We start from the raw sequence: 26,531 nt of genomic DNA on the forward strand, positions 1-26,531 counted from the left end.
ATAACTATTGGTGACTATTCCCCAAATATGCAGCATCTTCCAGCCAAACAAATACTCAAACATGGAGCTGCATAGAAGAACTGGGGTGTCTAAACATGTGTCATGAAATAAAGATGAGGAGTTTTAAGGTGGGTAGAACCTGTAGTAAGCATGACCCTTTGATGGAAAGAGGAAGAAAGGCTGACCAGAGATGAGTGTGCTGGCTGAGCTACAATAGCTGGGTCTCTCATGGGAACAGGAGCAAAGGCAGAGGCACAAAAGCGAGATGGGTGGAGGTTACAGGCTGCAGCCTTACGACAATGAAGAGGCGTAGTAGTAGAAGCAGTTTGAAGTGAAAGTGCACATCAGGAACTGTGCCACCTCACCTTTTTAGTCACAGCTGATTAAAGAGAAAATGTAGATGTATTTCCAATAACACCAAGCCAGAAAGTCCCCTTGAATAAATTGCAAGTCTCAGACTGCCTGCAGTTCCTTTAGGGACCAGCAGATGGAGGCAAATCACTGCAGTGTGACCGGTCTGGTCCTCGCAGCAGATTGTAGCGGCCTACACTCCAAGTTTTAAAAGCAGTCATTTGTGACGTGACATAAAACACACACACAACATGTAATTCAAGCTTTAATATTGGAATTCATTGGAGCATCATTTGCACATATTAAAGGCAAACATGTCTGTGCAAGATAATACTGTGCGGTAAACATTCATCAGCTACTGTATAGTGTAAAAACTCCAAATGAAATGTAACAGTTAATTTAGAAGCAGGTTTCAGGTTCAAACTTACGTTCCAATGCGAGCTTTGCAGAAATCCAAGAAACTAAAAAATGAGTTTACATACATTTGAAGGCTGAGTTAGACACTGGTACACCTATTTAATGTCTAACTAGCACTCAGATAAGTAGATAACTAAGCTAACTACAAGCCAGTTAGCTTAGCTTAGCATAAAGACTGGAAATAAAGGGGAACTGCTAGCCCGGCTCTGTCTAACTTACAAGGTGAGTTTTTGAGGATGTCAGGCAGATGATTTTTTTAGACCTTTGGACAGGTGCAAAGCTAAGCGAACTGACTTCTCTATAATGACAGCACAGATATGTGATTGTCCTCTAAAATGAGAGACAAGGGTTTTTAAAAATATTTCCAGAAATGCAGCCAGGAAGCTGTACCTCTCAGTCTCACTTCACAGGGCGACCCGTCTTGGAAACGTCTGGATGCACAAAAAAAGACAAAGAGATGTTATTTAGTGTATTATAGTTGTCTGGAAACCTGAGTAGGTTCCTAGCTGTCTTTGCGAGACTCACCAGGTCTTCCTGGTGGTCTGTGTTTGCTGGTGAGCTCTGAGGTGTCTCTGTAGTCTCTTGGTTTGGGGGTCTGGGGCTCCGGCACACCCGGTCGGGACTTAGCAGGCAAAGGAGGGCGGCTTAGGCCCATCCCGCCTTCTGAGCGTGAGGGCACCACTGGTTTCTTTTGTGATGGGGGATGCAGGCTGACTGGTGTTGGAGGCTGAGGTTTGTTCTCAGAGCAGGTGAAGGAGCGGTTGCGTGGGGTGGGCACCGGAGGGCGATCGGTATCTCCGTCTGCTGTTTTGGAGGATCCAAATAGCACATCTGGGGGTATGAGAAGGTCCTTCTGTTGTTGGTCTTGGTCTTTAGACCGACCATGTGATTTGGTCACTGAACCATACAACGGGTTGTCAAACATCTCTGACGTCTTTCCGTTCTCACCCCTGTCAGAGAAATCATAAGTTAATGACATCGGTTTCCCTTTCTATAGAATCAGATCAGATAAAGGTTTAGAGGTATTTTTAGAAATGAAACTGAAGTCTCTTCAAACCAGAAAAAGGCTAACACTTACACAGAAGCAGGCTTTCCCGTGGGGCTGCGTGTACTCCCATCGTAACCCTTCTTTGGCTCTTTTCCGGCTTGTCCACCACAGGGAACATTTCGCGGTGGCATGCTGTAACTCCAGCCTTTATCTATCACATTCCCACCTCTGAATGACACTCCCATGTAATTGGGGTTCGAAATATCATGTGGTTGGTTGCTACAAGACCTGTTAACCAGAAAAAAGAAGAAGGAAAAAAAAGAAAAATCACGCCCTGAGTAGTTTTGATGGTCCAAACCAGCAATCAAAATTAATCAGGCAACAGAAAAACTTGAATCGCAGTCTCATAGCTGCGATTTATGCCACCAGCATGACAGTGGATTATCTTGCTTTTCTTAACTTCGATTCACCTTCTCTCCAGAGCACACTCGGTCTCTCCAGCATCTCTTCCACCTGCTCCCAGCTCTCAATAAAGATCACAGTCTTATCTGCAAATATCACGTACACAACGACCGCCTGACCTCATCTGTCAGCCTCTCCATCAGCACTGCAAATAAGAAGGGGCTCAGAGACGATCTCTGATGTAATCCCACCCCCACCATGAGCCCATCAGTACCACAGTTCCTGTCTTGGCACCCTATCATCAGCCTATCATATTCTCTGATCCGCAAAGGCACAGTGCAGCTCGCCCTGACCTTCCCATCCACACTTCTCCATCAACATCTTAAAACAAACATCCCATCTGTAGAGCTCTTTCTCAGCATGAAGCTGCTGTTGCTCACTGATCATCGCCTCTTTTCTTAACTAGCTTCAACAACTTTCTCCCTTATCTTCATGGTATGGCACATCATCTTTACCCCCCTGTAGTTAGAGCTCTGCACGTCACCCTTGTTCTTGAAAATTGGTGCTGGTTAACCTCTTCTCCCTTCCTCGGTCATTCTCTCACTTTGCAGGATGATGGGAAACAATCTGGCGAGAAAGTCCCCTGCCCTCCACCTTCATACCTCCACAGCTATGTCATCAGGACCAAATGGATTTCTTTCTGCTTCATAGCTGCTCTCACTAATGCTCTGCACTTCTTATATTAACCAACTTTGATCCATCTGCCCTCCTCTCTCTCATTTTTCACAACAATCAGCTCCTTCCATCTTCTCAACACATTATTTTCATCTGTTAGTATATTTCCATCTCTATCCTTAATCTCCTAATCTGCCTCACCTCCTTTCCTGCTCATTTTCTCTGCCTAGCCAATTTATACAAGTCCTTTTGTCCTTTCTTCACGTCCAGACTCACACACACTCACTATAAACCTTTGCCACCTTTCTCTCCCTTCTTATACTCCCGCTGACTTTCTTCATCTCCCTGACTTCACAACATTTTTTCTTTGCTAACCTCTTCAGTTGAATACTTTCCCGTACATCCTCATTCCACCACCATGTCTCCTAGTCCACTTTCTTCTATCCAAAGGATACGTCCAACACCTTCCTGGAAGTTTCGATCACTACTTCTTCATTACTCTACTTTTCCAGTCATTTGTAACCCTTCCCTACCACCCAGAGCCTGTCTCAACTCCAGCCTGAACTCTACGCATCATTCTTTCTTCTTCAACTTCCACCATTTAATCCCTAGCCCTGTCTTCACTTATTCCCTCTTCTTGATTTCCAAAGTCATCCTACAGCCACCCATCAGATGCTTGTGAGAAAACAGCAATATATGATGTCCCGTATATTGCAAAGATTCAAAAGTATTAAAAATGGATCAACTTCCGTGCAACAGGCTCATCTGTGTCACAAAACTTTCTCCCACAGTCACATTTTAACACTTATAAGTGTGGTTTATGGCTGTAAATTAAATTTAAACTCCGGTGTGCACATGTTCCATACATTGATCAAACATTTTCAGGTTCTGAAGAGGTTTTTCAAACTCTTTGAATGACTTTAATCACAGAGGACGATCATAAGCTACACAAAAATGTTGACCATATTAGACCTATCCCACAGGGTGATTAGAGAAATTAACCATATTACACTTTTTGAAGCTTTCTCCAGAGTTCCTCTATGTCAAAGAAAGACATCAAACTGGTGATGCTCCAAGTCAGATACAGAAAAAAAAATCTGTGCTGAATAAAACTTTGACTTTTTGCCAGTGTGTGTAAAACTCATTTGTTTGCAGAGGTTAAATATATTTTTCAGCCATAGCACATCCCCTGTTCTTATGAAGTTATGATGGGTTAAAAATGCTGGAAAAGTCTTCACAGCAAAAAGGTACATTTCTGCGTGACTTCATTCAATAAATTGAAGTTATTTTCCTGAAATAAAACAACCGATTTTGAGGGTGAGAATGTTTCTCGGATGTGGTTGATTTTATACGTAACGAGCCATGACAGAACAGGAAGGAATGCATAACAGGTTCACAAAAAAAACCCCCAAATCTTACTTATTGAGGTCTCCAGATTTGCCTTTTGAGGCGATGGGGTCATCCCTTTCGATTTTGATGAAATCTGAAAAAAGAACCAAAATGAGAATAAAGCTTCAAGAACCGAAGAAGAAAAAAATCAAACAAATACGTCCTGCGTCAAAGCTCAGCCTCACCGTATAGCTTCTCGGTGGGCTTGCCCTCAGAGGTGCGTAGCTGGATGCCACCTGTCAGTGTTCCCGTCTTCTCCCCGTGGTGAGTCAGTGTGATCTGAAACTCGGTGTAGCTGATCTCAGCGGCTCGCAGCGCGACACAGCCCTCTCCTTTAGGGATAACACACCAGCAAACTGTAAGCGCTGCTGAGCCCACCACATCCAAATTACAAGCTGTAATGCGAGCTCATTACCGTACGACTCGTCGCTGTCCGTCGACTTCACGCATATCAGGATGTGCTGGTCCAGAAGGTACTCGGGGTCAGAGATGATAGGGGTCAGCTTTAAAAGACAGAAACAATGACTATGAATAACAACTGACTGATGCCATAACTAAATAGTGTGTTCTGTGAGCTGTGTCTGTGGTTTACCTCTACTTGGTTGCCAAACCAAACTTTTATAGACCCATCGGAGTGCTCGCTGTTCTCTCCCTCTGTAGTCTTTACAGTTTCTGTTGGAAATGCTTGCTTTTAGTCATTGTAGCCCGTTTGATGAGACACTTCACCCAATATTCATGCATACATACATGCATGCTCTGGCCTGCAGTGCTGTTTATTCATATTGATAGTTTTTGGTGCAACCTTTTTCCTTTTTTTTGAGAAGTCTACTGCAAAGATCTTGGCTGTGCATGATGTCAGTAAGAGTAGATAACATATAATCTCAGGCACAGCGAGGGTGGACTTCAAGGTTAAAACAGTTCATTTCAAGCATGAATAAAATATAAATAAATAACTAAAATTGTAAAAAATTAAAAGATTATTTTGCATTGTGAACAATGCAAAGCTCCTCTAGTAGAGTCCCAGAATAAGAGCATGGAACTGGAAAGGAGAGGAATTGGTCTACTTTAAATAGAGTAAGCAGTTTAATGTAGGAAGTATTTTCTCTCTAGTGTCTACACACATCAACCAGAAGAAGTGTGCAGCTAGCTGACACGGCAGTATTAATGTTTACATCCTGTCACACTGTGAGCAGCGGCTTCTCGTCACGGGTAGGTGCACACCGATTTCTGCACAGTGGTACTATGAGTGGGTGTAGCTCACCAAAGAGAAAACAACTCCCAGAATTTTCTCACAGCCAGGCTTGTGGGGGATTTTTGAGTAATAAATCTGTAAAAAATTTTTACAGATTTGAGTGTTTAGTGTTTGCTTTTTCAATTTTTTGTTCCTTTGAGTGCCATCGGTGTCCATTGCATTCTGACTTTGACTCATAGACAGCACTTACAGTCCAGAGGAAGCTTGATTTTTATGTGATTTTGAGGCGAACTGTTCCTTTAAAGCAGAATCTAGTGAGATGTGGTCAATCAGAAAGAGGAAACCTACTCTCCAAGCAACTGGAATGGAATTCGATGAAGAACTTGGTCTTCGATTTTGTCGACAAGATGGCCACACAGTTCATGATCTGAATTCCACCAGGAGGCGCACTGCTGGGATCTGAAAAATAAAAGCGGCATCAGACTGCGGCTATTGAGCGGACTCATCTGTGGCGTAGGTTGGGTGGGGGGGTCATACCTTGTTTGGAAACGTACTGCGAGGCAACTCCAACTTCAAATGAGGCGAACACTGGGGAGTGGTCACTTGTCATGATGTTATTAGTGCACCCTGCAAGTTCACACGAACACTTATAAACACTTCTGTGCATATTTTACACATATTTAGCCTGAAAGGACGTCTCAGCTGCAGTTTCACTTCAATCTTTGGACACTTTTGTGTTCAAGGTTTTTTTTTCTTATTTTCTAAGTGCGAAACAAAACGTGAAAACAAAAGAAGAAGAGCGCGAGGGCCACAGAGAATGAACATTAGACCAGTGGAAATCTGACTCTGATCAGTCAAAAATCAGAGGTTCTGAGAGATGCAGAGGAAGTAAATAGATGTTAATCTGCATTGTTCTACCTCAAAATATGGAGGAAAGGGTGTAGTTTGATGGTGGGACCATTCGTTTTTCAGTTGGACACAGAGTCCACATTCTGTAACGAGGAGTGCTGCATCAAATGTACTGTGCTGGTTTGAGCTTAGAGTGAAACAAAAACAGCTAACAAAAGGTCAGTGTGTGTGTGTGTGGTCCTGGTGATGAGCTCATGAAGTTGGCTGAAGAAGTGACGAGCGTATAAACTGCAGTCAAAGTAAAACGGCCTATTTTGCCGTCAGATTTCAGATATGCAGATTTTGTTTACATTTCATTTCATACACTTGATAGTAGCAAACTCTCGAATGAGCGGGTGTGTCAAACTTTAGTCTAGTACTATACACACACACACACACACACACACACACACACACACACACACACACACACATATATATATATATATATATATATATATATATATATATATTAGGGGTGCAACGGTACACAAAATTCACGGTTTGGTTCGATACTTTGGTGTCACGGTTCGATATTTTTTCGATACAAAAAATGTTCATGCCTTTTTAATTTGTCATTTATAAATATATATTTTAACTCAAAAGACAGAAACAATCAGTCATCTTTGGAAAAGAGAGTTTATTACAGAGAAATGGCTCTTTCCAAAATAAAAGCTATACTATACGCTTCTTCTGGGCTATATTCTCAGCAGCATATTAAACATATCAGGTCCCCATAAGGAGAATCATGTGCTAACAGCTGTCTAAATGACTCGGGTAAAGTTTGTAGCATGCGTGCTTGTTGTTTTTGTCTGCTTCCACTTGTCTTTGCACTACGATGATGTCGGTGTAAATGTGCAGTCATATTCGTTGTGTTCCCACTAGTGCTGTCAGCGTTAATCTCTTTAAAAACCCATTAACGCCATAACGCGGCAAATCTCCGTTAACGAGTTTGTCCATGACACGCTTACCATCAGGGTCATGCTTCACATGAAAACCAAGATAGTTCCAAAGGCCAGATCTGAATGAGGGTGGGGGAGGTTAAATTTTGGGTAGCGTTGAGGCAGTTGCCATGTTGCAATGAACTTAGCTTCTGTCTTGCTAGCTTGCACTGCGCTCAGTGGATCTACACTCGACAGTGCAGCCTAGGCGGAATAGTCGAACGCAGATCCACTGAGCGCTCAACACAGACAGCATCGTCAGAAGAAAAGTTGATAAAATAAATAAAAAATTTTGTATTGTTCGATACATATGCCTACCGAACCGAAAGCACTGTATCGAACGGTTCAATATCGATACATGTATTGTTGCACCCCTGATATATATATACATTCCTGTATGTATAATATAGCTGCAGAAAAAAAGGTTTAACAGAAGATTACTCACCGTATGCTTGGCAGACAACATGAACCAGAGGATATGACTTTCGCAGGACGCGATCACACCAGGATGGCAAATTGTATTTTGTCTGTAGAGTTAAAATCATCTTAATATTAATATCAATATAAAATACTTGAATTTTTTAAATTGAAGACTGTAAAACAATTCAAGTATAACTCTACATAAATAGCCCAACATATAAGAAGCATGATGGGCAGTCATTTGTGGAAGAAACATGAGCAAATAGTCCTGAAATCCCCCCTGAAACCTCATTAAAATGAAATAGGCTGTAAGTACACTAAAAGTATGTAGTTAAAATTAAGGGCACGTTAAAACAAATAAAATGTAATTTTATGCATAATAAAAAAATAATAACATTCGAACATGATGAAGTGAATAAAATAATTTAGGATTAAATTTAAAAAAATTACAGCAATGAAGCAGATAAAATTAAAAGTCTCAGTGAAGTGACAGTGATGCATAGGGAACAGAGATGTGATAAAACATGAGCTTACCCCTGTCGCTTTGGCCTTTGTGTAGGCGTACCTCTCTCGTGTGTCTCTTTCAAATCGATACGTGGGCGCGAATGTGATTTCTTCTTCAGCTACAATCAAAATAGAATAAAACCCGTATGTATGCAAACACAATTATAAGAAAAAGGACAGTGTTTTGCAGAAAATCCCAAGCATGGCAACAACAGTGAAGACACTTCTTTCTGCCGTATGCCTACATGTACTGATCAGTATTCATCAAAGCTCACCAAAATGCAAGAAGACCTTGCTCTCTTTCCTCTCCATGCTGAGCTGGTCTTTGGTGAGCAGTTCCTGGTACTGCTGCTGTTTGATCTTTGACACAATGTTTTCAGCTTCCTGTGAAGGGAACAGGGGAAAGTAGTGACTGGAAGTGTTAGCAGCTGAGAGCTCAGACACCTGACAACCAGCAGGGTTTAAAAAAAAACAAAAACACAACCATGCTTCTGAGAGAAAAACCACAACAAAGCAAAGTCCGTGAATCTGTATGTAAAGTAGAGATAAAACAAGGTTTATGACTTACAGAAGATGCCATTTCAACGCGGTAGTTCAGATCTCCAAGCCAGAAGAGGTGCGTGAAGCGATTTGTGATGTCAAACGGATTAAGCTTCTTGTCTCCTAGATTCAGAAATCTCAGGATGCTGGCATAGTTTTGATTCCGTCTGCAAATACAGCAAAAAATATTGGAGTAACATCAAAAATGTGAGGAATCAGTGGAGGAAGCAATAAAGTTTTCTGTTTCTACTGCCATTTAGCAAAATGTTGACTTTTAAAGCAAGGCTTCAGAAAGAGGAGGATACATATTCATCATTTATTTTGTCCAAGTTAAATATAGGTAAATAAATAAATAAAAAAACATGAAGAAAATAAATAATTTTTAAAAATCCGACATGAAAAATGACAGAGATGGTTGCCATCGTGGCCGTGTGACTAGTATAAGGGGATGATGATGACAGAAAAAAGATGGAAAATAAATAATTTTTTTAAAGTATAAAGTATAAAGATGGATGTAGCTTGCTGGGTTGAAAAGAGAAGCTAACATAGAATTGTCTTAAACGTGGATGTTTTTCTAAAAACCAGCAGGGGGCGACTTCTGTGGTTGCAAAGAAAGACTTGTGATTGTGTTTAAGACAGCCGCCCACGACTCCCACTGTAACCTCAGTGAACGCGCCTGAAGACTTCACAGGCTCAGTCTCTAGTTTCAGATAATATTGAATAAAACATCTGTTTTATTTTTTAAATTAGTCAGAAAGGATGTTCATCCAGGGTAACAGCTAGTCAAATACACAGATAATATGAAGGATGGACATGGGTACTGTGATGTCACTCGCTGGTTTGTAAAGTTCCATTTTGAAACCTTGAGATGAGCGTTTTCACCAACGCTATCTTGGCTGCAAAAAACCCAGAGTGATGAAGGGCACGGTACTGACTTTGAAACCGTGCACTTGGTTAGTGACTTATAAGCCATTAGGCATTATTTAGTGGTTGCCTTTAAACGTTTTGCACATGTGTGTTTCACAACTTTCACTGAATCGCCCTGCAGACGATTATTTATTGGTGCTTTGCTTTAGCTGAGTGCTTAGAACTACTAGTGAGTATTTGCCGTTTCCTATTGGTAGGAGTATTTTTAGTTGAAACATTTGTTTTCAGTGCTTTTGGTTTGCTGACATCTTTATTTTGTTGTGTATTTGAAATTCTTTCATAACAAATGGTAAATGGACACCTCGGGCTCTATCTGAGCACTCGAAGCGCTTTGTACAACTTGCCTCATTCACCCATATTCAAGGGCTTTTTTTCCCCATGGTTTTTCTACTTACTCTCCAACATTCACACACACATTCAAACACATTCTCAGGGTTAGTATCTTTCCCAGGGATATTTGGTATACAGACTGGTTCAGGCAGGGATTGAACCACCAGCCTACCAATTAGTAGATGACTTGGAAGGACTTTTCATTTTTACTCCCATCCTCCCCTAGTTCATTTTTGGAAAGTTAGCAATATTTTAGCAGTTCTGGATCCAGATCTGGACGAGACCCCAAATTGTTGGTCTGGGGTAAGAAAAATAACAAATGTTTCCAAAAATGCAGTAGCTAGGGCAGTAATCAAGCATTGCGATCAAATGTTGCAATGTTAATTTCTGATAATCATGCAATTTGTTGTGTTTGATTTGAATAACTGTGGTCTGTCCAAATAAATACACACTGCACACAGTGCACAACATGAAAATGTACTAGAGTGAGTATACCTACCAAGCTGCAGCTCATTTTGTCATGCAGAATGCTTGTTAAGTTGACCATACAAGCACTCAAACCTCAAGGTTCTTTTTATAGGTTAAGATAAAGGTCCTACAATATTTAGCAGCTGGTACAATTTAACTGCTAAGCTAATATTTAACAGATAATGTTAACTGTTTTTGCAAAGACGATTAAAAAAGGTGTTTCTGGCTACATTTTGTCAATGTCAGCAGCAGTCTAAAACCAAATTGTGCTGATTGTTAGGCACATTTACATTTCCTGCTTTCCATTTACTGAACTGCGAAGTTTCTGTTAGGAAGTAGTGAATAAGTGAACAGGGGGTATTTTGCACATGTCACTAGACAATTAGGATTTTTACCTCCCCATCCATCATTGAAATGACACCTTTGTTGATATCTGCATCGGGTTTTCCCTGAAGAGGCTATAAAAATGCTAGCACATTTCAAAGAGATTTGCGACTTCTATCAAAGGAAAGCCGCAAAGAGTTGAGTTTAATTTGTTTAAGCCTAGATACATTTTTTGTTGATAAAATGTCCGGGTATTGCCTTAACTAAAGGCAAACCAATCGTGGTTATTTGCATAGTTACCCTCAAAGGTTAATTTTGAGCCCAGAAAAACCCTGTGTTGTATATGTATATGTGTATATGATGTTACTAATCAATTCAACCTTTTTAAAGATACTTTGAAAAGTGTAACCTTCTCCTCACCTGAGCTTCTTCTCACTTCCAGAGGTCAGATGACTGTTGACAAAGCCAAAAGATGTCCCATTGAACATGAAGGACACTCCCACTGCTCCCTTGTTTCCTGCAATTCAAACCAGTAAACACTGATGGGTAATTTTTCTGTGAACTTTTATGAGCAATCATTACAGGCCTCAAGGAGAAGTGGAACTGCTTACCCAAGGTGTTGGCGATCCCTGTCTTCACGCTGTCTGAAAAAACATGAGAGATCCTGTTTTCATGCTCAGGCTTGGCCAGGACCACGATCCGAATATTCCACAGTGTGTGAATTGCCACCTGGATGTTTGGAGATGTTTAGAATATTTGATTCATTAGTGCTTTGTGTTTGCATTCGGCTACAAATTCAAAACTTTGCCACAGTTACTCACTTGTTTAAAGCTAATGTTTGTGATGTTCCTCAGGACACCTTTCACTGTATCTGCCCATTCTCGCTCACCCAAAGGATCCTCCTGAGTCCCAATGACATAAAAATCATGTGGAATATGATCTGCTGTGTCATCTTGTGTCTTCCCTTGGCCCTTACACTGAAACCAGGAGTTGATGTTCGGGGGAGGGCCGGCATTTCCTGTAGGTTTGCGAATCCATTTTTATATTATATACAGTTAAGTTAACTGAAGCACTGAATTCTGTATGACATCACTGTTACCCATGTTCCAGGTGCCAACAAACACTGTGATCATGTCTGGTTCAGGCTTTTCTGAGTGTTTGTTTTTCATTTGCTGAAGCAGCTGACAGAAGCCCTCTCTTTTCTGGATTCACAAGACAACAAAACACATCACATTTAACAAAGTGCACATGACTGAGATCAGAATAGGGAGCATCGCCTTTAAAAAGACGCTTACCTTTGTGTCATCAAACACAAACTCTTTCCGCAGAACTTTTTCTTTCTCCGTCTCCACCACAATGACCAGCTTGGCGTGCATTTTCTGGGATTTCACCAACTGCAGGACTGGTGGATAAGAGTATTCTTATTAAGTTAAGTGCTTTTGATGGTTGAAAGTAGTTCTTGACATTTGTTTTCACACATGCTATTTTGCACTTGCTGCAGAGAAGGTGCAACTTCCAGGCTGAAGAATCAAGCACAAAGTCTGCAGCTCCTTTAATGAGGCTGTCTCAAAAATCAAGGGACTCTTCGTAGACACTGTTGTTAAAACATCTAGTTTTACAGCAGTAATAAACATTTTTTTCAGCTTCCAATAAACAAAACTACCTCCCATCTGTTCTCTTTTACTTATCCTTATCAGGGTTGTGGGAGGACTTGAAGCTTATCCCAGCTATCATAGGGCGAGAGGTGAGGTCACCCTGGACAGATCGCCAGTCTGTCCCCCCTTCACAACAACTCCGGTGAATTTTTCAAACTCATCTATCTGCTTCTTTGATTGTGCGTTCACTATCTGTCAGGCTTCACCTTTACTAACTGTAGTCACTTAACTGGATCTCTTAGCACTAATAAAAACCGTTGCTACATCGCTTCAGTTTATGTATATGAATACAGCAAAATGAACAAACTTGCAACAGAGTCATTCTCTTCTCCAAAAATGGCCACTTCTGGCCAAAAAGCTCAACTTGAGGATTAAAAACAAAGAGTCCAAAACGAATACGTAACATTAGGTTGGCTACATTCATCTTTTATACTGTCTGTAGTAGCACGCACCAGTGGTCCATGTATGACGTTTTCTATATAATGATTTTTAAGGCTTACTGACTACAAGTCCCACTTTATCTGTCTATTAGCATGGAAAAATAGCTTTTGTGGCACTACTTAAAGTTCCTAATTTCTTAAGATACTGACCCGAGTCAAATGTACCACCTGAATACATTTTTCTGAACTTTACAAACCCAAAGATGTTCTTATATATAATTAGTAATTTAGAAAACAATAACTGTAACTGCTTCCTCCAATGAACCAGGCTAATGTACCTTCTCTGTGGTCTAACATGTGTAAGAGCAGTCTTCTAATGATTAGCGTGTTCTTGAAATATGTCAGAATGTTTGATTCTAATAACAAATGTTTCATTCTGGTAGCTAATTACTCCAAAATAAAGACCAAGTGAAAAACATTGCTTCTTTTCTTTGCAAAACAGCAGGACAGAGCACAGGGTTAAATACAAAAGCTCTGGTGGACACTATAGGCACTGTAGCCATTTAGTCGAGTCTAGAAAATATAGCAAGACACTGTAAAATACTCCGCCAACACAGAACGCTGAGTTTAACACCTTTGTTTTTCTATTGTAACGTCAATAGAGACAAGGGATCACCAAATTTTATTAAAATCCTTCCAACAAAATTAAAAAAAGAAATCACCAAAGTGATTGTGGGATTAATCAGATTAAGTTAATCATATCTTGATGTTTGCATTTTGTGACAATCAATTGTTTGAGATAGAAATTAACTCCTCAAGTCCTTACTTTTATTATGCACAAAGTATTTGTCTTCGGGCCCATCTTTTGACTTCTTAAAGTAGAGCTTCCCACTTTCAATGTCCACTTTCAGGAACATCTTTGTGGAAATACCGAGAGATTCTTGTTTGACCTACCAGTGAAAGAAGAAATCGATCAAATAAACCACACACACGTATGACAAATGTTATGTAGACATAAGTACTAAAGAAAGCACCTCAAACGTAACGACTGGTATGAGAGATTTCCGTGGGCCCGCATCAAATCCAACATACTCAAAAACAGAACCTTTAACCTGAAAAAAGGAAGCAGAGTCGTCCTGTGTGTAATATCTCATGACATTTTCTATTATCATATAAAAAGCTGTTGTTAAAACATCTCACAGTACTTTACCTTATCTTCTATCGAGTAGAGCAGTTTTGTTAGTTGCTCAAGTCTACAGGACACAGGACCCGAATCACAGAAATTCTGAAAATAAGGAGGAAATACATGAAGAGAGCAGCTTTTTAAGCGCTGATAATACTGCAAAGGATCATGGGTGCCACCAACTTGTTTTGGTCCAATCCCTGGAGAGAGCTGTTGGTCCAGCGTTCTGTGAAACACCTCCAGAGTTGGCATGACGCGGGAAATTTCACTGCCTCGCAAAAAAGATCAGCGCGTGGTTCAATCAACCCAATCCATTCAAGTGTATGTAATATTACACATTCCATTAAATGGACACTATACCTGTTTAGGTTCTTGCAGACTGCCATTATAAGCTTCTTGAGGCCAGGCAGGTTAGGGTTACCGTTTTGAACTTGTTCAGCATCTAAGCAGACTGAAGTCCTGAAGTATTCTTGGATGGCCATTTCATGCTCTTCTGGTAAGCTGGAGACATAAGAGAAATGTAAGCTTCAGGAAAATTCATATTAGTAATTGTTTTGGAAAGTTTGGTGCCGAATGCCTAAATTCTACTTTTATAGTGCTGTAGGTACAAGAGACATTGCAACTGTCTGTAATTGTGACCATACATGGACAAGTCCATATGCTGCAGTTTCGCCAGGTATATGTCTGATAAGGATTTGGAGGCTTGCTCTGAAGTCTTGTAGTCACTGTCAAGTGGGATGTTTCTGGGTGGGAGCTGTGGAGGATGACTGTTTTGTTCTGCAGAATAGACATAAAGTGTGTTTAGGACAAACAATACTTTCTCTTCCATATCAAAACCAATATACAGACAAAGTGAAGTTTTTGACCTGGCTCCTCTTCTACCTCCTCCTCCCTCTGGACAGAGTACTGCAGGTGGGTGACTAAACCCATGTTGGGGCTATAATACGCCTCCACCAGCTCAGGTAGCATTGTGAAGAACCTAATAGGCACTCCTTCAGATGCCTGCAGAGCAGATAACAGCCAACATATTTTTTTTAATCACTCTTTGTAAACAAAAGGATGATTTTTGTTGTTGTTACCAAAGCAGGTGACATAACCTGTAAGTGTTACTTCCCATATGATGTCAGACCTCTCTACTGTCTGCGTCTGTGGTATTTTCCAGTTGCATTTTAAGACATTCCTTTGTAATTTTGCAATTTATTTCATTTAAAAGAACATATTATTACCCATAAATCATCAGCTATTTTAAGGAAGTAAAGATATACCTGCTCTGTCATAAGAATTAAATCGTACACTTAAACCATTAACAGAAATAGGTTTAAAAAACTATAGTCCCTTAAATAGGTTTGGCTTTTCTATATAGCTACATTGCATTTAGTGTCTTGTGCGGCTCGTAAAACTCAATTGTGCAAACTTGCAGTCATTGGGCGGTTACATTATTTTAAAGTACTTTCTTTAAACTAAACTGCACAGGTGTACATTATTGCCTCATCTAACAAGTTTTTAAAAGCACGAAATGATCGCATTTTACCTGGCACATTAGAAGGTAACAGTGCTGACTTATCGTTTCCTAGAAACCTGACACGTTGCTACTTCATACCAGTAAACTTATTTCATGACACAGCACATTTTGCTGTTACAGAATTTCTATCTAAGGCCACGGGTTTGCATAGCAATTATACATAGCTGTTATGTCAGTGCATAAATCGGTCATTTACAAGCTCTCTAGCATTTTCACCTATTTTTTTTTATAATTACAGTATTTTAAAAAAAAACATTCAGATGATACTCTGTTCAATCTTTCTGTCAAGCCCAAGGCATTTATATCCTCTCTGTGGGGCCTGTTAGTTTTCTAATCTCTTCAGACTTACACTGCAAAGCTGACACTGAACAAATACCAAGATAATGAAGCATCTGCCGATCTGCTTCTGATCAGATTGAGTCTTGCTTTTATCATTGCCAACTAATTTACTGCAAAACTCTTAGTTCCTGCTTCAGTTTCTGTACTGGCTCATTGTAAGGTAGTTCGCCAATGGCAGATTAAATACAAATGAGAAGCAGGCATTTGTCATTTGCTGAACCATAAAGTCTCTTTTCTATAGATTTAAAAATCATAGTAAATAACAGAGGTATTTGTGGCTTTTTTAGGGTGACGTTGTTGTGCTCCCAGTCTGTAATCCTAAGTCTGTAAATTTTACATTTTAAGGCTTTTAAATTACTATCAGTGTAGCTTTGTGAGGCAATGATATTTAGTGTATAATAAGAGAATATGTTTTAAACTGCAGCCATGTAAGCAGCTCTGAGTTACTGAGCTAACAGACAGTTTTGTGCTGAAATCTGTATGCCTGCAAGCTAACATTCAACAGAGACTACCTGCTGATGTTTATTTAGCATGTCATCTTTATTCTTGTAGTTAATGCTCATACCTCCAAGCTGAAGCTATTAATACTTATTAATACTGGGGGTATTCGATCATCAGATTGAAATTCAACTATAATGATGCATTATTGTGTTTATTAAATTTTATGCTAATCAATCCGATAACTGGAAACGTCACACACGCGCGCTCATACACCAAAAATACATGCGGCTTCAGATTCTAGTGATCTTGAAAGTCATTTACACATTCATCTCGCCTGTTGTTAGGATACTTCAGTCTGGGTCAAAGCGGTGGACAGTAAATGCATTTGTGGGCTTACATCTTTAATTAGGTTACAACTGAGCATTGCACTAGCAATGTGTGACTAATACTTTTGAAAATATCATTTCATCTTCACAGTAACTATAATAACTCATCTGGGTTCGGACCAGAACGATGGAAACTGTGAACCCACCTGGACAGAGAGCTTCTTGTCTTCATTTGGCAGGATTCTGTATGTGTACACACAGTTCTGATATCTGTGGATCAAATAAATGCAAATGTCTGTGGTTGGAACATGGAATGAATGTAAGGTGAAGAAACAAGCGAATTCAATGTGTTGAGTGAGCAGTTGGAATCATTTTTAAATGAAGGTTACCCAATGGAAGATGATGTGCAGAGGGGAAAGGGTGGTGCTTTGTGGCTGCACTGTATGCAAATAAAAGGGAACTAGTCTTGTGTTGCAGTGTGTATGTGCAAAAAAAAAGAAAAAAAAAAGTAATGTGATATGGTGAGACAGTTTTAGGAACTTTAACTAATAACTGTGTTATAGCTACAGCGCACAAACGATCATGTTTGGAATTGTGTTTCTTGAACAAAATATACAGTTTGACAACCAGATCGTGTCGATTCGATACGATTCACAGCTGGTACTGCACGTCACGAAGGTTTAATGAAGTAGAAACATGAAGTATATGCAGGCATATTAGAATCAACCGCGAGCCATAATAAAAAGAAACAATAACTTACAAAACACAGAGGGCATAGGCTCCCTGTATCGATTCACTGTCCCGGATGAGGAAGCTTCCATCTCTTGCTGCTTTGGAAAGTAGATCCTCAGCTTTGGATCGAGTTATATTGCCATGGTACCAAGGTTGATAACTTGGCATCCTGTTTTTCACCCAAGAGCTCGATCTCAAGAGCTTTGCATGTGATCTCAAAAAAAAAAATGATCCCAGCAAAACAAAGTAGACTCAATTTTTCTTTCTCGCTATTTTCATCTTCTCATGGTGCATACTTTTTAGTTCTTTCTTTCACTTGTTCATCCACTGCCTCCGCAAATTGTAAAAGGAAGCTGCTACTAGCTCAGCCCTGAACTTCCTCATTTGTCAAGTTAAAGAGAGGAGGGCCCTAGTGCCTTCACTCGGCCTCTTCTTTAACATAGCCGCACAGCTGTAAAATGGAAATACACACTTTTGTTTGCACAGTAGAAATCTTTATCACCTTACACGAATGATTAACCAGCATACCTAACCTCTTTGGTTTACTTGTTCATGTGAACTTTCAGAAAATAATGAAGTTATACGTAAAAAATTGAGCTACAAGAAGTGAAAAGAGGAAGTAAGAAAGAAAACATGACCATGATGATTTTTAGTAGTTACAGGAAGGGAATTTACTGGATATATTTACTTTAAAACCCACACAGTAAAAAAAAAGAAAAAAGAAGATAAGGACCTTGATTTGTTTTTCAAACATGATCATTTTGTTCTTTGATAAAAATAAACCAAGGTGCATCATATTCAGCCTGCATAGTGCTATTCTTTAAACCACAGATGAACCAAGGGAGCTCGGGGGTTTTCTACAATATATACATTCAGGAAATACAAGTTAAAATAGTTGCCATGTTCATGTGATGGACAGGAAGTCTTGCAGAAATAAGGGGAGGAAAATGAGCTGCTCACAAACCACAACATGTCACATGATATGAAAAGAGAACTACATGGTGACAAGTCACTGCTACCTTCTGTCCCCGCGCTTGAAATAGTTTTACCACTTTCACGGCGAACACGTCAACGCCACAGACGCGAAGGACGTGAAATCATACTTTTGCTTTCGGGAGACAGCAGCAGACATGTTGAGTTTATGCAGTTTTTATGTGACAAGCAAAAAAAAAGAAAGAGAGGGACTGGACATGTCACACAAATGGTGCATTTTTGCTGCAGTGAATTACACAATCATTCGCACGTTAAAGTCAGAGCATATTTTTAACATATTACATTTTATCAAACTGTAGATAGAACAATAGTTATTAGTTTGTCAAGTAACAGTGCAACAGAAATGCGTAGCATTATAGGAGAGTTAAGAAACTGAAAACCAAAAAATATTTTCACAATGGAGATTTGTCGAGCACATTTAACATATACAGTGACTCATGTCAGGAATTTATAAAAAGCTGTGGCTGTGGCTGTGTCCACGTCATTCCTAGCTGAGCTGGAGAAACACAATACAGGAATTTTTGCATCTATGAAAATGTGATAGCAGGGAAATATCCAACAGCAGTATAATAATGGGCACATTTACACAGTCCGCTCTCAATAAAATTGTCACTCCATCGTAGAGTAAATCTGGACTTAGTCCAAAGGGCTACAGCCTTAAAAGTATCTCTGTGAGGAACAGCGTTGCCTTGAGCTAAATATTAATACTGGCATGCTAACACACAGCTGGAATATGAAGCAAGCAAAGTTTCAAAGATTGCAGTTCCGCTAGTGACCACATGAGGCTCTAAAAGTGTCATTCCCCCATAAAGATCCGCCTTAAAATGTTACTTTACAGTAACTTTAAGTGAACATACTTACAGCATACTACTCCATGCTATTCCTTCTTAATAATAAGTCAGGGGGGACTTTCTTATAACTTCTACTTCTGGTTTTTGGAATCAGAGGTGATTTTCTTAGGTCAGTAAGTAGAGTAAATGACCAGAGTAAAAGTAGGTTGGAATAATCAGCAGCTCATGACTGACCCAGCAGCAACTGATTGAAAGTACCTGCATCAACAACTTTGGATTGCAAGGCAATCGCAGTTTGTTTTTCTGAGACAATTTCTCTCTGACACATCTTTTTTTTTTTTACAATACAAGGCTCAACTGAACTGCTTCTACTTTGGTTCTATTCTTATATAAATTGCGGTTGCCGAGCAGCTGCAGCACATTACAGTTAAATCACCATCCTGTAGAAACTACATCACTGTTTGTGGTGGGTTTTCTGAATTCTGAATGCAAGTAGGTAATGTGAATTTCTGTTTGTGCAGTCAAACACACGTGCCATTTTACAACAAACAGATTCAATTAAATTGCTGACTCGACCCCATTCACTTGCAAACTGTTAGCAAACTGATGTCATCTTAATGCACTAAAATCGCCTTGAAAATGACAACTGACTGCAACCATTTCAAAGGCAACAGCACTGCAATTTTATTTTACTCTGTAAGTCGTCATAATGCCAATGACTTTGTTCATTAGCTTGATTGTAGCATAATACTGGTGATAGGAGTCACTCATCTGAACTTCTGGACTGTGTTCTTTCTTGTTGTTCTTGCTTTTTTTTTTAGTCTGTTACTTAATTAACACCAATAAGCACCTTTCTGTGCTTGTGGATTTCACCCATACAATTTATGGATGCAGCAAACCAACTTAGCACTTCAACTTCACCTCACACAACAGCAGCCACAGTGCTAATGGCGAGTCTTCAAAATGTGGAGTCTAGAAGCTGGTGAGTGCCTTAGTGGGTATGTCCACCAGCATGCTACCATACAGTGCTAATATTTGAAAGGTATAATGCTTACCTTACCTGTAATGCTTACCCTGTTTAACTTCCCGGTTTGGTGCATTAGCATGCTAGCATTGCTAATTAGCATAAACATTTTCCAAATATTTGGCCTGAAACTAAAAATTCAAACAAATGAGAATTTAACTGGATGTTGGTACTTTAGAAGACGACACATGATCACACGAGTTTTTAAAATTCTCACATGGATCCATCACATTTCACTTATAGTGTTAAAGTATGTGCACGCACATTTGATTATCCACAAAGCAAGGATAACCTATGTCACCTTAGATGAAAAAAACAACAATATTATCAACTGTGACTGATGCATATTCATCACATTTGGCTCACAGTATAAAAAAAAACAATAGAAAATATACACTGAAAGTTGACTATGTATATACTGAATTGCTGTTTTGGATTCCCAACAAGCAGTAGGCGGAACAATTAGTACTCAAGTTTAACCCCCATTAAGTATTATATATGACAGCAGAAGCAATTAAAAACTTTGCATCATTAGTTTTTCGCTTCATCTCCGGAACAAGTGAGTTGTTATGTTGAGACAAACTGTTTCTAAAGATTATTATTAAAACCATCAGTTGTCAAAAATTATAACCAAACAAATTCAAATAGCTTAGCCTGGCGGATACCACACAGGAAATGGGATATTTTTTGTACAGAGAGTCCCACATTAGCAGGTATTGGGCACAGTTCTGACTGGTTTGAGAGTTGGTTTCTAACATGGACCCAAAAAACTTTTAATGGAAATGACAAAAAGCTTAAACAGAACATCAAAGGCGTCACTAACCAGTACAAATTGTCTGTCTTATGAAACCAGATCTACTACAGTAAAAAAAACAGGGGATCTGCTGAGCTGAAAGCAAGCCAACAGTACATTTTGAAAACTCATCAAATGTCATATTTACTACTAATTGCAGTAATTTTGCTTTTAAACATTCTCCATTGCGTTAAATTGTTAAAGAAGAATGAGATTTACTCGAGTCTTGTGTGTGTGGGAGTTATTTTGAAGCATTATCTTCATCAACTTTAATTCCAGTGGTCACCAAGATAAACAGTGTGTGCAGAATCAGAAGTTATAACTGATTTAAAAATGCTCTAAAAAGATTTGCTGACTTTGCCCCAAATTTAGGTTTTAAAGATCTTTGTTCCTCTCCTGGAAGTTAAACTTCTACCACCGTCTTTGCTGCTGAATTCAGGATTCTTTGAGTGTCAAAGTGATGTCAGTTTAATTCTCTAAGGATCTGGTGGGAATGGTGTGGGGATGACACTAGAATTGGTTCTCAAACAGCCTTTGGAAACAGCATCAATCAAAGTATCATCAACCTGAAGCTTCTTGTGATGGAAAAGTTTTCACAGGTGTCTGAGTCTAGCTGCTTTTCCTCAGAACTCAGATTTGGCACTCACAGAGCTCTCATGTGTTCCCTTTAACTCTCCGCTGGTGGCCCCTGACATCCCGCCATTATCTTTACAAAACAATCGCCGCAGTGTGCCGCGGAATTTCTCCGCCCCAAACAGGTAGACCAGCGGGTCCATAGCACCATTCAGGCAGGTGAGGGAGGAGGTGAGGCGGTTGGCCAGGCTCAGGCCTCTGCGTGTCTGGCATGAGACGTCTGGGTGGCTGTAGCCCAGGATGAAGGTGGCCCTACTCATATGATAAGGCAGAAAACAGACCACGTAGATGAGCATAACCAGGCCAATGGTGCGCAGGGCCCTTAGCTTGAGCGCCGGCTCCAACCTGGAGCCGCGATGCAGGCTGTGAATGATGAGGAGGTAACAGGAAAGAGTGGCGAGGAAAGGCGGCATGAAGGCGACAGCCAGCGAGATCAGAGCGTTGCGTGAGGCCTTCTCCCTGTATAGCTGCAAACACACCGTCATGTTGTCCACCTGTGCAGTCTGATGGGTGACAAGCAGCGGTGCCATGGAGACAGTAACTAGGACCCAAAGAGAGAAGCTGATGATCTGAGCATAGCGAGCGCGACGAATCTTCAGTGACCTCACAGCGTGAACCACAGCCAAGTATCGATCCCCTGCTACACAGGCCAGGAAGTACAGGCTGGCATACATGTTGACATAAAACAAAAAACCCACCACCCGGCAGGGCACCTCGCCTAGGGGCCAGTGGCCTCCTGTAAAGTGGTAGGTGGCCCTGAGCGGGAGGATGATGACGTATGATAAGTCTGCCACAGCCAGATGAATCAGGAAGACATTAGCTGGAGAAGAAACGCCACGCTGGTGAGAGAAAATCCAGAGAGCCAAACTGTTACCGCTCAGCGCCAGAACAAAAACCACGAGGTAGAACCATCCAAACAGCTGGTTCTCGATCGTGGTCGCCAACACTACACAGCTCTCTGATGACTGATTGGATGGCAGATGCATTGTAGCAGACTCCATTTTGGTGACTGTGGAGACAGAAAATATTATAATTACCATTACCTTTAAACCATTTCTGTAGTATAAGCAGAAGTGCATATATTCATGACAGTTACAACGGGTCTAATTTTGCGCTGCAGGCTGCAGGGGTGGTCAGATTTCTGACCTGAATTTGAGTACTTTTGTTTTTTGTTTTTTTTTAAGTTTATACACACACACACACACACACACACACACACACACACACACACACACACACACACACACACACACACACACACACACACACACAAGACAGCAAAGACAGTCCCAGTAGATTGCATATTCTTTAGATCTTACAATCACTTCTTCCTTAGAAAACCCACCCACTGCTCCATCCAACCCCGCCAAGCTCCAACTGTTCACTCTTTGTATTTTTTGCTCTCTTTTCCCTGTTGCTTTAGCTTACTCTCTACACAGAAACATCACCGGGGCGTGAACAGCAAAGTCTGACTTTAATTAATTTAAGGCAAGGCTTCCTTCCACTTTGGTATTTCTGTTGGATCCAAAACCAGCATTTCTACCGTGTTTAGCTGGGGCTGAACTGTCAACCCACACAAAAGATGTTTCTGTAGCTGATGGAAGGTTCCCAAATGCAAAAAACCCTCCTTAAATTCAACAAGCCTGTTTGTGAGAGATGTGATGGAAGCATTAGAAGCTAAATACATGAAAGGAAGATTTGGAAAGTGAAATAGACTCTGTTTGGTACACCTGTTCAACTGCTCATTAATGCAGTTATCAAATCAGCAAATCACATGGGAGGAGCTCAGTGCATTTAGACATGTAGGCGTGGTGAAGACAGTTGTTGAAGTTCAAACTCAGCATCAGAATGGAGGAAGAAAGGTCATTTAAGTCAGCGGTCCCCAACCCCCGGGCCTTGGACCGGTACCAGTCCGTGAGTCATTTGGTACCGGGCCGCGAGAGTAGAGGCTCAGGTGTGAAATGTATGGTTTTCAGGGTTTTTATCGGTTTTCAGCATTATTTTGTTATCGTTTTTATCATTAATTCGGTTTTCCTGGTTCTTTTCACGTGTGTTATGAATAAATCTTCTTTTTTTCGGTACCGGTACTAGTTTTATTTTGTTGTATTTATCCGTGACACCTTAAAGGCCGGTCCGTGAAAATATTGTCTGGCATAAACCGGTCCGTTCGCAAAAAAGGTTGGGGACCGCTGATTTAAGTGACTTTGATTGGTTGTTGGAGCCTGATGGAATAGACTGAGTATCTCAACTGGTGATCTACTGGGATTTTCCTTCACAAAGGGTTTACAGAGGATGGTCCGAAACACGGAAAATATCCAGTGAGGAGCATGTTGATGTCAGAGGTTGACATCAACATGCAGTTCATACAGACTCACTAAAATCAGACATTAGAAAATTGGAAAACTTTGCTTGGTCTTCCAAGGCTGCTGCTGGTGCTGTAACATTGTGGGGAATATTTCCTTGACACACTTTGGGCCTCTTAGTCCCAACTGAGCATCATTTAAGCACCACAGCCTGTCTGAGTATTGTTGCTGACCATGCCATACCTTTGTGACCACAGTGTGCCATCTTCTGATGGGATAACACAATGTCACAAAGCTCACATCATCTCAAACTGGTTTCTTGAACATGACAGTGATCTCAGTCCAACAGTACAACTTTGGGATGTGATGGAATGGGAGATTCACATCATAGATGCAACTGACAAATCTACAGCAACTGTTTGATGTTGTCATGTCAATATGAACTAAATTCTTTGAGGAGTTTCCAGCACCTTGTTGAGTCTATGCCATGAAAAATGAAGGCACTTCTGGAGGCAAAGGGTAGACCTACCTGGTACCATCATGGTGTATCTAATAAAATGATTTCTGTGTATTATGCACAGGATAGCAAAGAATAAGATATACATTTAAAGATATATGTTTCCTGTTACTTCAAAATAAGAACTTTCTAGACTTGTATATTGAAAAGATCCATATCCAAAGACTATCAATAACATTTCCTGATTGTTTCTGTGTTCTCTTTATGTTTTAGTGCTCATACAGTTATTTTTAGCTCAAAGATATTTTTCAAAAATAGCTTATGTGATTAAACAATGCAGAATAACCACAATGACTCACACACACAAAAAAAACCTGACTGGGCTAAATTTCACTCCCTGACTTTTGGCCCTTTAAGAAGCAGCGTGGCTCTTTTCAGTGGGTGTTGTGGGACCCACATGCCAGGGCATTTCTCAGCCAGGGCTCAGAGTCAGAGCTTTCAGTCCCCCTGAAGAAAGAGAACTGCAGTCCCAGCAGGGATAACAAACCAGAAACGGAGCAGCTGAATGGAAAAGCTTCCATAAATGCAGATAATCCTGGAGAGAGACGAAGCTGAACTACTCCTTCATCACGGCGATCTGGATAAGCAGATCTGTGCAGTGAAGAGGAGACTGAGCATGGTATTGGTCCTTTACACACAGCGCTTATGGAAAAGCTGCAGCAGCTGTAATGTGTGAAATCTTCCATTGTCTAATGTGAAACAGGATTAAATGAGCCCACTTCATAGTAAGCAAGTATAGAAATTTGTTGAAACAGTGCAATCAGTGAAAGATTGAGCTGTTTGGGTTTGCATGAGCAAAGTGAGAAATTTACAGAAAGGTTTATTTAGTAAATCAGAGGCAGGTATTTAGTTCAAGTTATAAAGGAACAAATAATAAAGAGGACTTACTGGACGGGCACTCCTAAAAAGAAAAGTTTTGCTGCTGGAAGACAAAGAGGAGATGATCAGTGCAGGAGCAGGGAGCTGTACGTGAAGACAGGGAGTTCGTCTGCCGCTGTGTGGAAAAACTGGCGCTCTGACATGAGGAATGCTGTCCTATAACCCCCCTATCTCTCTCTCAAGATGTTCTCGGGAATGAGACTGTAGCTCTTTTTGTGTCTCAACAAATTTGATAACAGAAAGGGAGTCCCAATGGGAGCCTTTCGTTTGAACCCTGACCCCACCCTTTCTTTCTCCATCCCCTTCTTTTCAGAGAGCCACTTGTGCGCTTCACAATAGGCTGAGTCAGAATGAGCGGCGCATTTCAGCAGCGGAAAGAAGAATGGCATGCCTCAGTCGCAATGAGTTTTGGGGGTATGGCTCCATGGTAACCGAGGCTAGTTGTGCATTAAGTGCCTTTACCATGAACTCCCAGCCTCCCACTGACAGATAGAAGATGGACTGTGTTGTTAATTGTGTTGTTAAAAGTTTATGACTGAAGTCTCCGAGATGATCTTTTGTACATGGCCTGCTCTGTTTTGGAGGGGGCCCCAAGCCCTCACTATAGGAGAGCCAGAGAAAAACAAGCCTTGAGAGGGGGGGTGCTTGGAGGAAACAGAGGCCCTTGTTGCTGTCTTGCCTCCTGGGGGCATCTTGAATTGGAATGCCCAAAATAATCAGTCGCATAGCCATCGGACAGATGTGGAGAGGGGACCCACTGACCAAGGGGAGATAATATTTCTTTCATACATGAACTTCACAGCTGTGTTTCAGACACATTGGCCCTTCTTCTCCTCTATATCATCGATATGCAAATGGTATTCTGTAGACTTGAATGAAACCACTATCTGCAGACTGTGGAGAAGCTTTGACATCACTACTCTGTTAATCTACTGCCAATTGCTAATTGGGACAGCCCCCCGCTTTTGTTCGGCTTCTCCACTTTGTCTGTTATTCGTCTTGTTACCCCGAAGCAAAAACATCCCCTTGTGCAAGAGCACAGCATCATAAATTTATCATTCTTCTTACTGCTGGGAGGGTTTAGCCAATAAAACGTGCTTTTTTCTTGCTGATGAAAGACTTTAATAAAAACAGAGATGCTTTCATTTTAAAGGATAATTCTGCCATTGTATGTAGCTGTGGACAGCCTCCCACAAGTAAACAAACATCTAAGTTTATCAGTTAGAGATGGCAAATGAAAACAGAAATACATTCAGGCCGATTT

General features: G+C 40.6%; 2 protein-coding genes across 2 annotated transcripts; both read right to left on the reverse strand.

The window, feature by feature from the left end:
* Nucleotides 1-603: 603 nt before the first annotated feature.
* Nucleotides 604-17,773, reverse strand: inpp5d (inositol polyphosphate-5-phosphatase D). Its single transcript, XM_006790418.3, has 27 exons — nt 17,363-17,773; nt 16,809-16,872; nt 14,841-14,976; nt 14,619-14,751; nt 14,335-14,475; nt 14,158-14,242; nt 14,002-14,076; nt 13,826-13,903; nt 13,618-13,741; nt 12,052-12,158; nt 11,856-11,958; nt 11,578-11,774; nt 11,368-11,485; nt 11,177-11,273; nt 8,736-8,874; nt 8,443-8,551; nt 8,198-8,286; nt 7,689-7,770; nt 5,952-6,041; nt 5,763-5,873; nt 4,815-4,894; nt 4,638-4,725; nt 4,408-4,554; nt 4,253-4,316; nt 1,847-2,044; nt 1,294-1,718; nt 604-1,199 (listed from the first exon to the last, which is right to left on the reverse strand). Exons 1-27 carry the CDS (start codon nt 17,500-17,502, stop codon nt 1,168-1,170), a joined length of 3,252 nt encoding a protein of 1,083 aa, XP_006790481.1. The 5' UTR covers nt 17,503-17,773; the 3' UTR covers nt 604-1,167.
* Nucleotides 17,774-17,904: 131 nt separating this feature from the next.
* Nucleotides 17,905-25,444, reverse strand: gpr17 (G protein-coupled receptor 17). The gene is made up of 2 exons (XM_006790419.3): nt 25,277-25,444; nt 17,905-22,577 (listed from the first exon to the last, which is right to left on the reverse strand). The coding sequence occupies exon 2, from the start codon at nt 22,567-22,569 to the stop codon at nt 21,559-21,561; it is 1,011 nt and encodes a 336-aa protein (XP_006790482.2). The 5' UTR covers nt 22,570-22,577; nt 25,277-25,444; the 3' UTR covers nt 17,905-21,558.
* Between the last annotated feature and the right edge of the window lie 1,087 nt (nt 25,445-26,531).

This window comes from Neolamprologus brichardi, chromosome 23 (genome assembly GCF_056152115.1).
Source record: "Neolamprologus brichardi isolate AB-2024 chromosome 23, ASM5615211v1, whole genome shotgun sequence".
NCBI classification, from domain to species: Eukaryota; Metazoa; Chordata; class Actinopteri; order Cichliformes; family Cichlidae; genus Neolamprologus; species Neolamprologus brichardi.

Excerpts from the sequence above, each read along its gene's own strand:
- gpr17 (XM_006790419.3), bottom strand. The coding sequence starts at position 22,569 with ATGGAGTCTGCTACAATGCATCTGCCATCCAATCAGTCATCAGAGAGC.
- inpp5d (XM_006790418.3), bottom strand. The coding sequence starts at position 17,502 with ATGCCAAGTTATCAACCTTGGTACCATGGCAATATAACTCGATCCAAA. Across the intron at positions 14,752-14,840 it reads GGAGGTAGAAGAGGAGCCAG|AACAAAACAGTCATCCTCCA; the intron begins GTCAAAAACTTC and ends TCTATTCTGCAG. Across the intron at positions 4,726-4,814 it reads GGTTTGGCAACCAAGTAGAG|CTGACCCCTATCATCTCTGA; the intron begins GTAAACCACAGA and ends TGTCTTTTAAAG.